This window comes from Macadamia integrifolia, chromosome 8, assembly GCF_013358625.1.
Source record: "Macadamia integrifolia cultivar HAES 741 chromosome 8, SCU_Mint_v3, whole genome shotgun sequence".
NCBI lineage: Eukaryota > Viridiplantae > Streptophyta > Magnoliopsida > Proteales > Proteaceae > Macadamia > Macadamia integrifolia.
Genome location: NC_056564.1, coordinates 6674755 through 6692935, shown reverse-complemented (window position 1 = coordinate 6692935; position 18181 = coordinate 6674755). Strand labels below are relative to the sequence as shown.

Here is an 18181-nt window from a genome sequence, read left to right as displayed (position 1 = left end):
ATGGAACTAGAATAGATATTTTTTGTTTCCTACTCACATGAGCCCATATCCTTGCTTTTCTATCAATCTCTAATTCTGATCTTCCTCCGCTATTAACAACTTTGGGAATCCCATATGGATTATGACCTGGATTAGATTGATTCTTTTTTGAATCTCTATACGTGCAATTCCCTCGACTATTCTCTTATTTTTTTGTACATAATTCTTGATACAATCCCGGATTTTTTGATCTTCCTGGAGACTCTCGGAATAATTATTTTGTTGCGCAAACCAAAGGGAACGATGACTTTGGGTTGTACCAAGTCTGAAACCAAAGAATTTAATCCTTTGTATGCTGCAATGGGGAACTTTTCATTTTCCAGGTTTTGAGTCTTCTGACACCAAAGACTTTAATTTAAAACTCGTGCAGATGATGGGTAGCGAAGGAATTTGAAGATCGCATCGGATTTTTGGCATCTTTTCCTTTCTCTTTCACATTTAATCATGCATTTGCACATTGCCACGCTGAACTCAGTGAGCTGTTTGGCACTTCAGAGGTATTTAAATTGTATTATGGTAAATCAGGGCCTGTGGTGGAGCAAAACTAGAGGTTTTTTGTACTGTGCAAAAATCTTGGCCTGAGCCTGTACTAATAATCGATGTCTGTTACTTGATCGTGAGCTTTGGGTCTGTTATAGCACTGATGACGAATCAAAAGAACTTTGTAAACTCTAGCATCCTTTCTCCAAAAATGATTTTGGATTGGAGTGAAATTTTTCCCACTATTAGAGAAGGGCTTCAATTAGTTTGAAAGCTAACTTCCTTCCATGTGGTAGATAATAGCTTCTGTACTAAAATGGACCGGCTTTCTACCTCTACCCCGTCCCCAATCTTGGTGTGTTGACTTGATGCCTTGATGAGCAAACCTTGGATCTGTTAACTGTTAACTCTTTCATTTCATCTTTTTGGGTTGGTTGTTCCGACATATTCATTGGCATAAGAGATCTGTTTCAGTTGAGAACAAGATCTAGTTTGAAATGTTTCTAAATTTGAGCATCTCAACTAGCTAGTCTGGACAGCCTTTCCATCTCTATTATACTCGTCAGAGGGATGAGCTTTGGTAACCCTTTAGAGTGGGGAAAACATCGTCTGTGGAGACAGGCGGAGAGCCCTTTGGCTCTTGACATGTGGCTCAGTGCAATCCAATGGCCACGAGTGTTTCCCTCATTGGGTCTCCATTTCCTGGATTTTGGGTCAAGAGACTCAAGACCTAAGTCTCTCTCCCCTTTCAAACCACCGTTCGATCTTTCTTCCTCCCTCTTTTTTCTCCCATCAGCCCGCCGCTGATGGGAGACAGTGGCTATGTGGCCTTTGATCATTCGGTCTGTTCCTTCACCACTTTTAGTACCCACCTCCGCCACAATCCAGAACATAAGGTGTTGGCTGCCATTGTTGGAATCCCCCACTCTGCCAATCCAGAGGTCATATTGGCTGAACTGGTCAGGGTTTTTGGAGGACTTGGAGTGAGACACTTCTAGTGGTGCAACAAACTAAAATTTCTATTGATTTGCTCATAACAAAATCCTTCTGTTTTAGTGAAATTGAAATAGATTATGAGGGTTTTTCTTTTTTTTGGGTAGAAGATTATGAGGGTTCAGTTCAGAAGTACTTTAGCTTCCATTCTAGTTTTATTATCCTGTAGTTTATCTAATTTCATAAACATCTGTCCCCTTTTTATTAGTAGAATATTCTCTTCCCTACCTTGTTCTTCAATTTCTTCTCTCACACACGCACATCTGGGGAATGGTTTTTCTGATAAACAAAAAACGATGGGAGACGAACCGGGAGGGATAAATGAGGAAGAGGCTTGAAGACAGGATCGATGAGACAGCAGGAAGAAAGAAGAGGAAGAAGAAAGATCGAGCGGATAGAGTTTCACTCACTGCGTTGCAGAGCCAAAGCATTAGAAGAGAGGGGTTTTGAAAGGGAAGGGAGACTTGGGTCTTGATCCAACATACAGAAAAGGAAGACCCAATGAGGGGAAAAGCCCGTAGCCGTTGGAATCGCACTGAGCCACTTGTCGAGAGCCCAATGCCAATCTCCGCCAACGATGCTCTCCATAGACGATGTTTTCCCCTTTAGAATGCTAGCATTTCTTTTGATATAATAGCGATGCTCTCAATGCTATGCAAGTTTTTTAAAGAAAGAAAAACCAAACCACATAGCATTCAAAGTTTTGTACAGATCATACATATTCTTAAACCGAGATTCCCTAGTGATTGCCTGAGGCAATGTGCTTAACCAGAAGGACAGAAGGACTAGATTGTTGTTAACCTTTATACATAGAATAGGTTTAAACAAAAAGAGGCTCCATTCCTAAACGAGAGGGACAGAAATCCATGGCCAAAAGTTTGTTCTGTTTTCTGTCAACAAAAGTCCAAGATCTTCCTCATCGCTCCTTATCTCATTGATTCCCCACCCTTCCTCATGAGCTTTCCTGTCATCAAGTAGTTAGCATGAAGAAGTAAGCAAATTGCTAGTGAGAATAAAGCAGTAGCCCAACCAGAGATACTATTAGATTTATCAGTAACTAAAACTGTTTTCAAAAAATGGAAGACTTGTAAATGAAAGGTGTAGGAATAACAACGTTCATCTGTGAAGATCTTGAATTTGAAGTGGATTTTAAGTTTCCAAAAGAATCGCCACCATTATGACCATGGTGATGAGCAAGTACACTCGTTTCTGTGTGGCTATTATCCCTGCATCCCTCCCTCGTTCCGAGACCCCTGTGGGTGCAAATCCACGAAGACCGGCTCCTTCTAGGTGGTCATCGTGATCAGCAGTGGTGTTGCGAGAGGGATCCTCCGAAGCATCAAGGCGGGTTCGCTTCTTGGGTCTAGGCATCAGAGTATCCTCCGAATGGGAAGAGGAAGGGATGGAGGTGGAGGTGGGAAGGGGCAGGCTCCTGGGAGTGGGGAGAATGTTGGAGGTAGAGGGTTTCCGAGAGTTGAAGATATACTGAATCGTAACATTCTCGGCTCGGCCGATCATGACACAAGGAAACCTAGGGATCGAGATGGGAAAAGTAACAGGTGTGGAGGGGGAGTTTAAGAAATACTGAATTGTAACATTCTCGGCTCGGCCGATCATGACAGAAGGAACCCTAGGGATCGAGATGTGAGAAGTAACAGATGTGGTGGGAGCATATGGAGTTGGACGACGGTGCCGTTTAGTGGATCAACGGGTGGCGATGGTCGGTAAACTTGTATGGGGTAGGGAAGAGGTATTGAGGCTGCTGGGAAAGGAACGAGGGTTTGGGTCTTCACGCAAAGGGACATCTTCAGGGATTGGTACCGACGTTGAATGCCACAGAATGCCACTCGTCGATGGAACCACCGACGTTCTGGCCGATGGAACCACAGACGTTTGCGACATAGTGCCACTCGCCGATGGACGGGAAGGGGGAGAGATAGGGTTATGCACAGTTTGCGCACCAAGTACATGACTATGAGCTTGACAGAATTTGACGAGCAGTGGTTTGGTAATGGCCTATTGGAAATTCCAAGAGTTATCTTGTCCAGGAGACCTGTTACAGATCCAGGGACAGCTATCAATCCTGTGAGTAATACGGCCGCAGAAGAAGCAAATGGTTTCCAGCTCGAACTGGAATTTAACATCAGTAGAACCACCACCAGGGAGGTTGATTCTGGAGGTAAGACAAACAGGAAGATTTTTTTTCAGGGAGACCTTAATCCGAGCAGTACCAGGGGCCAACCCAAGTTCAGAGGGGTTGAGATTAACATCAAGGATTTTTCCAAGGCAAGACACCGCTGTCTGAAGATAATGTAAGGTGAAGGCGACATTTGGAATGTTAGAAACATGCATCCATATAGGGATGACTTTCAACTCTCTTTTGGAAACTTCAGAGCCAAAAGGGTGAAGACTCAGTTGCAGAAGATGATTGTCACACCACGATGGAGAGAAAGAGAAGACAATGTTTCGAGCCTTCTCCGAAATGAAATCCACAAAGAACGGACCCGATTCAGTGCAGCACACAAAAACAGCACCTCTGGGAACCCAAATGGAAACCAATAAATCCCGCAATCTCTCTTTAGAAGGTTTGGGGAAGTCGACGACAAGGCCAAAAAAAGTAGTGGAAGGGAAGCAGGGTTTAGAGGAGAGGTATTTCAAAACATCAATGGATGGCGCTCCCCAGACGGATTTTGAGGGAGGGTTAGCATGGTTTGGAAGGTGGGTGGGGTTGCTAGCCATACAGGGGAAGGGGAGATGACAACTGAGGATCCAAGCAGTCACGGTGTTGGAGGGGGTATGAGAAGAGGGATAGGACGAACGGGGTAGAGGGCTTGGGAAGAGGACGGTAGTATCTGAGCTCAAGAGAGAGGAGATGAAAAGGCAAAGGATGACAGGGCATTAAAGTCAAGAAAGTAAGAAAAAGGGGGTAAGTATGGAAAGGGAAGTGAGGGTAAAATAAGGGATCGAAATCTTCCACGACCTTACTTCTTGGCGGACGATGGCGGAGGGTGCGTCTGATGACTACACGTGGCATCAGACACTTGTATGGTAGATTGAAGGTTTGTCGGTTTGAAATTTGGTTTCTAAATTGGTTCATTTCATTTCATCGACCAAACCCCCCCAAACCAAAACCTATGGTTCGATCCTCTTCTTCTTCTCTTTCTTCTCTTCAGATATAGCATATAGATGGATGGAAGCACGATCTGGCACTGGGACGAGCTAATACCAGATGTGCTTGGATTAATCTTCAGCAATCTCTCTCTGAAGGCTGAATTAACTTTGATTCCGACGATTTGCAAATCATGGAGGAAAGCAGTAATGGGGCCTTACTGGTAGCAAGAGATCGACATTGAGGAGTGGAGCTGCCGGCGCCAGCCTGAGAAGCTGGATCGAATGCTTCAAATGCTGATCACCAGAAGCTCTGGTTCTCCCTGGAAGAGAAGAAGAGAAGAAGAAGAAGAAGGGATCGAAGCAGAGATCGAACCATAGGTTTTGGTTTTGGGGGGTTTTGATCGATGAAATGAAATGAATCGGTTCATTTCAGAAGTCAGATTTCAAACGGACAAACCTTCAATTTATCATACACGTGTCTGATGCCACATGTTATCATCTGACGCACCTCCCGCCAAGAAGTAAGGTCGTAGTCTCGTAGAGGATTTCGATCCTGAAATAAGGGCATTAAAGTTAATAAAATAAGAAAAAGGGGTGAGGATGGAAAGGGAAGTGAGGGTACAACAAGGCCATTAAAGTTAATAAAGTAAGAAAAAGGGGGTAAGGATGGAAAGGAAAGTGAGGGTAAAACAAGGGCATTAAAGTCAAGAAAGTAGGAAAAAAGGTGTAAGGATGAAGGATCAACGATCGTAAGGACACCAGCTGTCAATCAAGGCGAGTTGGCACTTGGCAGGAATCAACTGATCAGAACCGAATGAGCAAGAGGAAGAGGAAGAGGAAGAGGAAGAGGGGGCGGGGGGTGGAGGTTGGTAGGGTTTTTAATGGACCATTACACTGCATGTAGTACAGTGGGTGGCATTTACTAGAATGAGAAGAGAAGAGGGGGGAGGGGGCGGTACTGTAGACCCTCGTCCCCATCCATGGCTTTGAGCTAGGTCGTGCACTATGCACACAACCCTTGTTTTAATTTTATTTAATTTCTAACTAAATGGGGCTACAAGGCTAAGCGCTTGGTCTTAAATGTGTACTATCGAAAGCAAAACACTGCCAAAAGCTAAAAATGAGTGATTATTCTTTGCAATGATTGTGCAAAGATCGGATGGTCAAGAGTATACAGATACGCATCTTAAAGTCTTCTCGACCATATGATGCTCACTGCACCGCTGCATTCACTGCAGAGAATTTTCACGTGCAAAAAATTATCCAATTTTGTAATCAAACACTTTGTGACTGATCATGAACGACGTAACAAAGCAGATGAAGCTACCTTTCTTAGGGACCAAACACAAGCAAGGGAAAAAGTGTACACATAACACATTGCCAAAAGTACATGCCTTCTCAATCTTATCCTTTGATCATGTTGATCCCTTGTCTACGAATCGTGTGGCACTTCCTCCCATATGCCCGTTGGCTTGGTGTAGAAAAACCAATAACTCGTGCAACCAAATATCAATACTTAAAATAAAAAAGGGGGAAAGGTGGGAGGTTGAGCTCAACGTCTGACCTGATGGATCGGTTACTAGTTTTTTCTTTTTTTTTTAAAACATATAAAAATCAGGTAATAAGTTTAGAAATGATATCAAGACGTAATAAAGTCTTGAGAATAAAACAAGAAATTATTATAAGAAAGATTACAACTTCTTAGATCACCAAAGACAAAATACACCTTTTAAGTTTTAACATATTCTAAGTATCCAAGCACGGCTAACACAAACTCAGACTGGGTCGCGAAGTACAACGACACCCACCTTCCAAAAATTCTATTTCCTTTTCTACCCACTTTCTCTTGGTATGGCATTGCTAGTTCAACTCCAAACAAATAAGTCATCGTTTCAAACATCAGATGCCCTCAGACCAATTCATGGAGACGGATTGACGGGACTACAGTCCTCACTGGAGGAACACTCTTTGTTTTTAAGCACCAATATTCTCTATGGCTGCACTTTTATCTATCCTTTTGATGATGCCAGCTATAACCTGATAGACGATAAACTAATTATGAGTTAAAAAAGACCGAGAGCATGAAATACAACAAGAACAAACTTAGCCTTATCCCAACTTAATGGGGTCAGCTAAACAGAGAGCATGGAATAAAATGCCTTGATGGAAGATACAGCTGGTGCAACATTGTCTGGAAATTAAAATTAGGTGAACAGTTCATTGTAGCATGCAGTGAGGTTACCTTTCCAGGTCCTAACTCATAGCTCTTCTTGAGCCCCTTAGCTAGGAGATTCTTCACTGTGGTCTCCCACTGAACTGGAGAAGTAACCTACCATTTCAAGTAAAAAAAATCCAACTAATTGTTTTTTCCAGTAATAATGAGAAACTGAAAATAGAAAGGCACTAAAATGTATTGAATAAGCATACCTGACGTGCCAATATCTTCTTAATTGTATCGGGATCTGCATGTGGCTGAGCATCAACATTTGATATAACCGGTATTCTGGGGATTTTGACCTCTGTAGCTGCCAGTGCAGCTTCCAATCTTGAAACAGCTGGTTCCATGAAACTAGTGTGAAAAGCACCAGCAACAGCAAGCCTTACCTAAAAAAATAATAGAAGGGATGCAATTAGAATATTGAGTAGGAAGTCTGCCATACTTCGCAATGCATGAGTTAGGATGCCTCTGAAAACTGTTCCACATATATAAAACCATTGACACCTTGAAACTAGGGCTTTGAATGAAGAGACCAAGTCAATTTTTGAGTCCGAAAATGAGTCAGGAGGGTATTCAGGCTGAAGATGAGACTAAATTTCAGACACAAAGCCCAGCCAGTCCTAGGTATCACACTTTGATAAGCTCCGGCCAAGCTTGGGAGAAATCAGGCCTAAAGTTGGTGAAACTTCAGATGTTGTGGTTACAGCGGACTATTAATTTGCCTTGCACAGAAAACCATCATATAAAAGAAATACAGGTAAATTCATCTAGTTAAATAGTAGCATAGTTTATCTAAATAACATTTATTAGATTTTGAGTTGCAACCATACAAAAGCTCGACAGGCCATATGCCCAGCACAGCCTACCATTCTGGATCAGCCAGTGGAAATCTATCTGAAGCTTTTCTGCAAGATTGCCAACATAGAGGAAGTAGTAAACAAACATTAAAAAACTTACAGTCATTCGAGCCTTGAATGACTTCGCCTTGGCTTCTAGTGCTTCCACTCCTTTGACACCTCCAGAGACGGCATAGTTGCCCTAGAATCATGAAATGTAGTCACACCAAAATTTCAATAAATTTAAATGCCTACACTAGTAGTGAACAGATTTATAAATATTCTTACAGGACATAGGAAATTTGCAATCAGAACTTTATTTTCCTCATCCACTTCTTCGTTGGCTGCATCACATAAGAGTTGGACCTTTTCTGAATCCAGTCCTATGACACTGACCATAGCGCTTTGAGCAGCATCAGCTGCTTCCTGATCAAAGCCACTTAAAATATATATTCAGTAAGAAGCTCCCTGGACATGTTAGGATGCAAAAGTAAAATATTTACCCAGCCAGATATTTCTAAATGCAAACCTGCATGGCCTCTCCTCGTAGTTTGACCAGCTTCAGTCCATCCTCAAAGCTACAGAGAGATTCCGATGGTTACAAAACAACAATATTGAAAGAATAGTAAAATAGAAACCAACATTAAGCAATGTACTATATAATACAAAGTATATTCTTCCATTCAGATAACCTAAAAGACAATGTTTGTGGCACTTAGGGGCAATTATGATGCTCCATGTCTTAGCCATCGAACACTGATGCATATCTGGATGGCTGAAATGACAAGGCCACCTCACCTATTTTATGAGGCTATTTATTCAAAAAATTGTCAAGTAGAAGGTTTTATGTATGATGTTCCATCTAATGAGTAGAGGATAAGTAGTTAATTTGATGATGATCTACAGTTTTGATATGAAGACACAGTCTGGTTTTAAATATGAAACTGTAGTTACTATTTTTGTAACACTAATATATTTCCCGATACAACTCTTGGATTGGAGTCAAACCCTATGGAGTTTAAAGCCCTAGGGAACCCCAGAACTGCTAGTAATTTGAGGCTGATCAGATTTGGTTTGGGAGATATCACAGACTTTGTTCTGCTGGTTGTGCACTTCTATGATCCTGTTGTATGGATTCCTAAAATCTACAATGATATTGGTTTGAATCCATCAGTGGCTCACCCGAAAGCTCCAGCGAAGGCAAGAGCCGTGTATTCTCCCAAGCTTAGACCACAAGTGACATCTACAGAATCAATTATCTGCTGACCTCCCTCACGAGCACGTATTATCTCAACTGCAGCTAGGCTTGTGACATAGATAGCTGGCTGCAAAAAAGACGGAATGAAATGTAAGAATGTGCCAACTGAAATTTTCTTACTATCAAACCAAGGGGTGGAGAGCCACTATTTTTCGCTCTATATCCACGAATATAATACTACAGTAATATCCATTTTTTCAACACTAACAATAATAGCCTATGGCTATGAAGACAGAAGAATCAGACCTGGCTTATAACAGTTGAATTCAGCTTTTCTTTTGGTCCATTTGTACAAACATCCAGAAGATCAAAACTGCATTCAACGAAAGCATCCGTATGACAATCGAAAAGTAATTTACACAAATAGATAACTATCAATGCCGGAAAGAAACAGATGGTATAGTTGAATATTTGATTTGACTCCAAGGATCTAAGTTCTGAGATCTGCAACATTGTCTCATTTATAGGTTGGTAGAAAGGCTGAGTTTCAGAATGTTGCAGAAAACAGATAGCTATAGAAGGAGCTGGGAAAGGAATTGGGGCGGATTAAACATGTCTCTTAATACTGCTTGCCCCTAATGGGGCTGGTTTTTGTGAGGCCTAATCCAGTTTTGGTTTTCCACTTGTAGCCAAGTGGTGGGTCTCGGTTGTTTTTAGCTTATCCGTTCCTCTATGACTTTTAGGTTTCTCTCTGAATTTTTCCACGTTATTCAAATGATCTACTGCCTTGGCCACAAAACTCTCTTACTCTCACCATGTCTATAGGTCAGGTCAAGAAAGTTGGGTTTGGGTTAGCCAGAACCATATCAATTCCTTGGAGAAGCATCCAAATAATATATTATACATTTTAGCCTACACTTTACCCAAGTATGTCATTAGCTTTCTTGTATAAGTTGGCAGCAGCTGGCACATTTTGAGCCTCCACACCCATTCCTACAGCTTGTGCACCCTGAAACATGAGAGAGCAAAAATAATAGAACACTCACAGGAAATTACAACCAATATCAGCAAAAATTATGCTCCAGGGCTGTTTAGGTGAGTATGATGAGATAATTTGAATGTTCCATAGTTAGGAGAGTAGTTTTTAGAATCACAAATTCTTTCAAGTTTCAGTGAAACAATTAATTTAATGTTTTTGAAAACCACAAAAATTTGTTGACAAAATATGCTTTTGGCCTCAATAGACTCCAATTCCACCACATCTTTATAAAAGAAAGGGCTCAAATAATAAAAATTTTAAAATGTCAATCAAGAAGCTAGATAAGCCCACTATGCACTCCAGGAAGATTCTAGGGTAGCTGAGTGACTGTGTGAAACAGTGTCTAGCAGAATAATAGAAATCCATGGAGAATCCAAGCACAAGTAGGAAGAGCTGATAATAATAAAAAAATAAAATAAAAAGAAGATGCAACAGTAACTAAGAAAGCAACCTTGCATGCTTCATCTACAAAAACAGATTTGCCATGAATCCACACACAGAAGTAAAGAAGAAGAAATTTTGTTTTTATTACAAACTAGTTAATAGAGGCATCTTCGTTGTTTTAGATGCATATTCTTCTTAGCTAATGAAGCATTGAAAAAAAAAAAACCCCTTGAAAAATGTTTGAAGTGGGTAAATGGTCTAAATACATTTTCTGGAGGATGTGAAGATCTTGAGGACTTAATAGTGCACTCCAAAGACATTAGGTACTTTTTTCAAGTTAGCACATTCTTCTGAACTTGATCCTATGGGATGGAAAAATACAAGTGGAATCAACAGAATGACTAAATACTTAAAGATTATTAGAATTCATAACCTCGGGGTGGGTTTAGTTTGATTCAATGTTGCGGAACTTAATGTACAAAAGAAGAGCTGGAAAACCAACGGTAAGTGTCATAGCAAGCTCCTGGAAAAGAGAGCCAATATGAGAAATGAGATGGACGACCAAGAGCGATTGTGGGTCATTGTGTTTGTGTAGCAAAGGGGAACAATTCAGTATCCTTGTTTAAACAAGCTCAAAATTTTCAGCTCAAAGTAAAATCCCCAAATAAAACAGTAAACAAAGAAAACAGAAATTGAGCCATAAGGGTTCATAGCAACCCAATCAAGCAACCTTAGATCCATAAACTTCACATGAGAAACGCTTTGAATTGAAATACCATAAATTTTTATGTCAGATCTTCAAAATCTAACAACATAATCAAAGGATCAAGAAAATCAGATCATGATTACCTGACCAGGAAATAGAAAAGCACAAGAAGGCTTATAATCGAAAAACAAGGCGTCATCAACAACCGTGCGGGATCCAACTGAAACGCTCATGCAAAACCTAGATTTGTCCAGGTTTTCAGAACTGAAGCCTCGAATTCGAATTCCATGTCTAGAACCCATAAAGGTTGACGAATTGCAGCTTTTCAAGGACTCCGAAGCATTGAAGGATATCCTCCGAACAGGAAGAACCGGCGGGAGAGTAATGGAAGACATTTTGGGGATGGAAGAAGAGGGTGTGAGACTCAGAATCAGATGAAGCGAATACGAAGATGGGTAGGTTAGCAAGTTGAGGATGAAGTGAGAGCGCATGCATTTACGTTTATACTTCGATTAGTTGATTAGTAGCTTCAGCTTTCAGGTGGCGGAGTTCACGAAGCTAAATTAATAGAGCAGGAGGGCCTCGTTCTCCACTAGTGCCGGAGAAGATTACGTTGAGAAATGGAAAACCAATAAAACTAACGGCCACTAGGGTTGAATTCAACTGTACCACCCAGGGGTGTCAATTCGTGGCCCCACCCGACTAAATCGATCGGGACAGATCGTTTATTGATCGGCCTGGCTCGGACCGTTTATTAAATGTATCGGGCTTGAGCTCGGCCCGTTTATAAATGATAGGTCTCGGTTTTGCTACTTGGACCGTCGGGCGCCTGACCGAGACCAACCGAATAACGCCCGACCGAGATCGGCCTATTATGCACCGATTTGGCCCGACCCTTTAATGATTGTAGAATACCTATTTACCCCCCCAAATTAAAGAATAAAAAATAAAAAGTAAAGATATGTTCACATTTTAAATAATGGTTATATTTGGTATCATTTATTGATTTATTTTCATTTTTTTGAGCTTGCATGAGTGGGCCGGCATATAAGTGCACATTTTAAAGAGGGCCCGTTTAAAAACCAGTTAAAACCTGTTTAACATTAAACATATCCGTAGTCCGATTAAGGCCCGACTAAAGCCCGATTAAAGTAGTCCGATTATAGCCCGAGGCCGACCGACCGAATATAAAGTGTACCATGCCCTCAATAACTAAGTCCGATTAGTTAAATGGGCGGACACGGTGTAGCCTTTGAAAGTCTTCAAGCCCGATTAAACCCGATCGAAACCTGACCGGCCCGATCGATTGACACCCCTGGTACCACCCAAATGGAACCAAATAAATGTTTTTCTGTCCAAGAGTGTAGTCCCGCGCTTGTAGTCCCTGCGCTAGTGATACTGCACTCTCGAGCCATCAATTGGGGGATGTGTGGCGGTCATTTTGCACCTTCTATGTCTAGGTGCAAGGATGTGTTTTCAAACAGGAAATACATTCCCCAAAAGAAAGAATAAGAGAAAATTGCCTAGTAGCTTGCCCTTGAGCCAGAGTGCTAGACATATGAGCGCACCATTCCTTATGAAATAAAAAAAATTTATCCACATTGATACCCATGTGTAGGCTCTCATTGGCTACACTGCCTACATTGGTACAAAAACCACACGACTAGTCAATGATCTCTTGTCTCATTCCAACAAAAATTTTGAAAACGCAACTCTGATGTTCTTTCTCCCATCTCTTGTTGGATTGAGTTCTTGCCTTATTGAATACCATACACTTTGTGTCTCCTTATGTTTATCTCTTTCCTCCCAAAAAAGTGTTAAATATGTCATTTGATAGAGATGGTTTATAGAAACTTTTTGTTGATATTTCTTAAGTTAGGAATACTTGTCCAAAATTAGTGTGTTTGCATAAACTCCAGAGGAATACTATAATGTTTACTTCGATAAGAGAAGAAGGAAACATGTGTTGCTAGCTTTAGGATCCTTTGATATATATATTTTTTTTGGTGAAAAGGATCCTTTGATATTGGAGCTCGTGTTTGTAGAAAATACCTTTGTATGTAGGTAAACAGAGACATAAATCCATTTTTTGTATGTAGTTAGATCCCAAACATAGTTAGCAAATTCGGATTCGGGAATTATTCGAGTGGAGAATTATTCGGAATAATTCGATTGATTAATTTAAGGATTCGGTCAAAAAAGCTTATTGGGTTTTGTTTTGTTTTTTTTTTTTTAAATACTATTTAAGTGGACCGAATAATTCGGTTTAATCCGGTTCGATCCAAATTATTCGCGTTTTATATTCACTTTTGAAAAAATCACGAATTTTACTGAAATTTTATTTTTAATTCGGATTCGGTCAGAATTTTTTATTTAATTCGGAAAAATTCGATTCGGCCGAATAATTCGTGAATTATTTGGCCGAATTGATAACTAGGATCCCGAATCAAACCAATAAGTTAATGGGTGGCGGCCGAATTGATAACTAGGATCCCGAATCAAACCAATAAGTTAATGGGTGGGCCAAATTCGGTTCCTAAAGGGTTGGTTCTGGTTCGGTTCTCGTTTTGGTCATAAATTAACACCCCTATCAATGACTCTTGCGGGGATGGTGGACGGTGGATGGTGGATGGTGGATGGTGGGCTTATATTCAAAACATCCAAATGAACTGAAGGTTGGATTGGGCCGTTAGGTAGGGCTCGGGTTGGTGGTTTCGCTAATGTAACAAGCCCACTATGTGGCCGGATCCGCCCGGGGGGGGGGGGGTGGGAACCGGTTGAGTTACCAAACAAGCACTGTGTGTCCTTGATTCGATAAACATTTGCCAGCCTTGAGCCGTTATTGAGTGAGACGCATTTACTGGATTTGGGTTTTGATTTTTTCTTAATTGGGCTTGGGCTCGGCTCGTCTTGGGCCGAGAGCTGAAGTAAGTCCCCTGTGGAGGTCTGGAGTCTGACCATGCTTTAGTCTTGGGCGAACCGTTCAGCTAGCCCAACCGTCCAATGGAGCATCTTTCAATGAGATTGGGATGGTACTGTGACCTTGGATCCTTTGGTTGGAAAGGAGATAAGAATGAGGGAAATGAAAACATATACTCTTTCTAAGTATTTATGTATTTATTTCATGGTCTTTTAAATTTGATTTTAGATTTGTATTTTACTTCATCAACCATTCTTTATTTGAATGTAAATATTTTTAAATTTTAAAAACTATATTATCTATTGGAAGACATCATTCTCTTGCAAGTTGTTGTAAGGCTGTTCGCTTTTGCCTCTGTTCTGATAGTAATGGGCCTTTGCTCTAGATTTGCGATTTATTATTACAAAACCTTTTTTTTCTTTTTCAAACTGATTTGATTAACCTTTCATGTTTTGCAACAGAAAATGAACTTGACATGAACACGTGGAGACTCAGTAGACTTATAAGTCGGCATGGCAATGGATTCCCTGTATCAGAAGAGGTGTGCCACCGTTATAGGGTCTAGCATAGACGTTACCATATTTTATTTTTACATCACGACGCACATATCATGTCATTGCTCGTCGCCTGCTTCTGTTTGTCTAGATGTGATTCAAGCGGGTTCATGTGCTTGAAAAACGTATCTGCTTTAAGTTTTAACCCATTTACTCGTCTAGATAGAGGCAATAAGGTGATTTTATAAGTATTTAACATGGTACAAGTTTTACGGGCCATACCCCTAATAGTTTTATGAGGGGGCCAATGGGCTATGAATCTATCATCCACTAAATGTGAGGTTCAATTTTGACCGTTAATCATACAAGAGTCTTTTATCATATGGCCAGCATTCGTTTTGCCCACCCAGTTGTTCATCCCCATATATTAATATATCCACACAGATTTATAAGCACATGATTTTACCTTCTACTTAATGAATTCTTTTTTCTTTTTTTTTAAGGAAATTTATTGATGATAATAAGTATGTGTACAACCAATAGCCTCATACGGACAAATGTCTTGAAGCCATAGAGAAGTGATCGGTCAATTTGTCATACATATGGTTATACCTGTTGGTGTATGATGTCTTGTATTTCGTCGCAGTTTAATCTAGGGAGTACTGGTGTAGCACCTAGACAGGCAGGAAGGCGGTCCCGCTATAACCCTATTCTCCATTGATAGTAAAGCAGGATCTCATATCACCGGGGACGTAGGCAACCTTGCCGAACTTCGTAAAATCAGTGTGTATTGTTTGTTTGTTTTTCCATTATCTTCTGCATCGTTTTAGGGTTGCGTTTCTACAATACCTTCTAGGAAATGATTTCATATCTTACAAATAATGCTATTAAGAGAACACATAGAAGCGAATCTAGAGTTAATAAATCAATAGCTTTATACCTGTCCTTTTTAGCTAGCAAATTCTATCCATCATCAAATTTTTGAATTTGTATCCACTAATAACTGGTTAATTATTATAGTTAATGATTATTAATTACAGCCTTAGGAAAGCTTCAAATTAATTATGATTTTTTTCTTGAATTAAAAAAAAATGTTAATTGATTTTATTATTATTATTATTATTATTTTTTACAATGGTCCAACAAAATACTAACCGGTTATGTGCTTCAGCCGTTGCAAATGGCTATGCTATGGTGGCAAGGTTGACGTGAAATAGTGATTCACAATAATAAAAACATGGAAATTTTAACTCATGAAAATTGAGAACTTCGAGATAAAAGTTAATAATTATCTATAATATTAAATTATGATTGAGAAATAGATATTTTGGAGAAGGCATCAATATCCAAATTCGTATAAGAATCATTTTCATGACAAATATTGTACCCATATTGCCATCTACTGTATTAATTATCTATGTGTTCGGACTTCATAGAATTTTTTCTTTTCCTCCTCGGTAGGAGGGAGGAGTTCTTGTTGGAAACAAAATTTGTTGGCTTAAAGAAACACAGCCCCAAGTACCCGGAATCTAGCATGTAGGGAGAGCAGTGAATCTTCACGTACGTGAATGGATGTGCCACGTCACTTATGTGAAGATTCACCGGACTCCATTTAGACCTATATCACTTGAGTCTACATTCTTGCAACTGCTGAAATGGTGAAATAAGCATCTGGTGTTGAGAACAATTGAGCATACATCTCAGAGGATTCCTAGCCATCGGATGCTCACTACACCAGTATAGTGGTTGTAGAGGATGTGGAGGCGTGTCACATCTCGTATTGAAGTTGTAATAATTTGTAAGATTTGAGGGGAGGGGGGAGGCAGTGGGAAAGACACAGGAAATTTGGTGCTACCTACTATGCTATTTGGGCTTGCAACTAAAGAAATGGATCTTGATTGATAGTTTAGAAAATACTAAAACCTATGAGTACTTATGAACCCAAAAGGGAAAGTGATCTATTTCATTTCCTTGGCTTCCAGCCTGTGTAGCAAGAACTTAGCTACTACTCAAGTAATAGCAAAATAAATTACGGGGAAAGACGAGATGGGGGAGGGGGAAGACGAGGGAGTCTTTCCTTTGCTCACATGTAAAACTTTCAATCCTAAAGGAGATGAATGGCAAATAAAAGAATAAAAAAAATCCAATCAAAACATGAAAATTTTGAAAACTATTGAAGAAAAATAGACAACTGAAAAAAGAAGGAAAAAAATGTTAATCCATGTATATAATTTGAATTGTGTCTAAATTTTGTCGAAAGATAAATCCAGATTGTCCTCTAGATATCCAAATCATCCTTTCACATTGTGTAACTAGGTGAGCGGCCAAAGTGCCAAGTATATTCCACACTTGATAAATATAATTTATGAACCATATGTCCACAAGTTTTCAGCCACTTCCAATCTACCACATGGCAGATATTTGATAAGTTTATCAATGCAACTATGCAAGTAACTAGTTTTGGAAAGTTTTACCCTTATAATTATGTCAAATATTAGACTCATTATTGACCTATCACTATGTTTTTAAGTTGATGATTTCAGATGGCATGAATCCATGGATAATTTTACAAATAATGTAATTCCTACTTACACCCTTACACCCTTGACTAGAAAATAAGAGCTCTCTATAAAAATTCCAAGAGATGATATTTAATTAGCTCCTGTTCAGCTATATATCCCAAAACCCATTAACATTGGATCGATCGATTTGGATCCGAAGAGCGAGGTTAGGACTTACCATCAATCTCGATTCTAATTTGATTCGGCTCCTCTGGTCCTTGTATAGAAATTAAGATTAGAACATTAATAAAACACTAATTTTAGGATCAATTCAGAATGATCTGAACCCATTCTGATTCAATTCTGAAATCAAAATCAATCAAGATCAATCTGAATCCTGATCCCATGTTCTTAAACCCAGATCTTGATCAAGCTCATCATTCTTGACTGTTGAGTCAAAATTATCAAAGTCTTTTGTCCCTCTCACTAGACAAGTCTTGACTAGAATAAACGAGGACTTCTAATACAAATTTGTCAAAGTCGATGAAGGCTGAGATAGGGTCAAGTTGGGCTGAGTTTCTTATAATTATAGCACAGTTCTAGGTTCCCAAAACTCAACTCAGGCCTAACCCAACTTTATCGAGTTCATGCGTGGGCCCAACTCCGTTGGGTCCATACCAAGTTACCAACCCAATCCGGCCCTAATCGAATTCGAATTCCATGTCTAGAACCCATAACATTTGGCTAATTTTTATGAGTAAAGATAACATTTGCACTATTGACAACCCAATTTGACAAAGACAAAAATGATAACAAAGAGGAAAAAAATATATCCTATATAAAGCAATAATGGTGGATTTTGAGGGATTCTTTTTCTTCCAAGCATATAATATGTTCTTAATATTGTCACCAACGTGGTGAACTTCTTTTGATCATCATATCAATAAATTTTTAGATTATATATTAAAAATAAATAATTTTTAAATTATTTAAAAATGATTTACCATCGTGTTATTGTAAAAAAATGTCATGGCCTTTGACATAGTAAGTCAAAAACGTGCTAGACAATAACAAATTTTAATGATGACAATGGTTAAAATATTTTTTCACAATTGATGTATAAATTTTTTGGAAATAAGAGTTATAGAAATGTCATTAAGAAAGTCCGATGATAGATAAATAAATGATAAGTTTTTTAAAAGGGAAAAAGAAGCCTAAAATACAATGTGACCCCTACACTCAAACATAGTGGGGGGGGGGGG

At 39.6% G+C, this 18181-nt stretch overlaps 2 protein-coding genes across 4 annotated transcripts in view; one reads left to right on the top strand and one right to left on the bottom strand.

The window, feature by feature from the left end:
- Positions 1–752, top strand: part of LOC122087368 (protein GET4) — a 16264-nt gene extending 15512 nt beyond the window's left edge. For both annotated transcript variants that reach the window (XR_006142738.1, XM_042656467.1), the window contains exon 12: positions 410–752. Coding sequence is in view for 1 of the 2 variants with exons in the window: in XM_042656467.1 (XP_042512401.1) it covers positions 410–433 (24 nt within the window). In the remaining variant the exon portion in view is untranslated. The remainder of the gene's footprint in view (positions 1–409) is intronic.
- Positions 753–6280: 5528 nt separating this feature from the next.
- Positions 6281–18181, bottom strand: part of LOC122087407 (malonyl CoA-acyl carrier protein transacylase) — a 12335-nt gene continuing 434 nt past the window's right edge. Inside the window, exons 2-11 of one of the 2 annotated variants that reach the window (XM_042656524.1) lie at positions 11148–11293; positions 9799–9884; positions 9182–9248; positions 8860–9002; positions 8207–8255; positions 7966–8103; positions 7799–7879; positions 7051–7227; positions 6866–6952; positions 6281–6660 (exon numbers count right to left, since the gene is read on the bottom strand). In XM_042656524.1, coding sequence (XP_042512458.1) covers positions 6598–6660; positions 6866–6952; positions 7051–7227; positions 7799–7879; positions 7966–8103; positions 8207–8255; positions 8860–9002; positions 9182–9248; positions 9799–9884; positions 11148–11293 — 1037 coding nt within the window. In that variant the 3' untranslated portion in view covers positions 6281–6597. Of the gene's footprint in view, positions 6661–6865; positions 6953–7050; positions 7228–7798; positions 7880–7965; positions 8104–8206; positions 8256–8859; positions 9003–9181; positions 9249–9798; positions 9885–11147; positions 11654–18181 lie in introns of those variants that run through there. The other variant, XM_042656523.1, reaches the window with a different exon arrangement.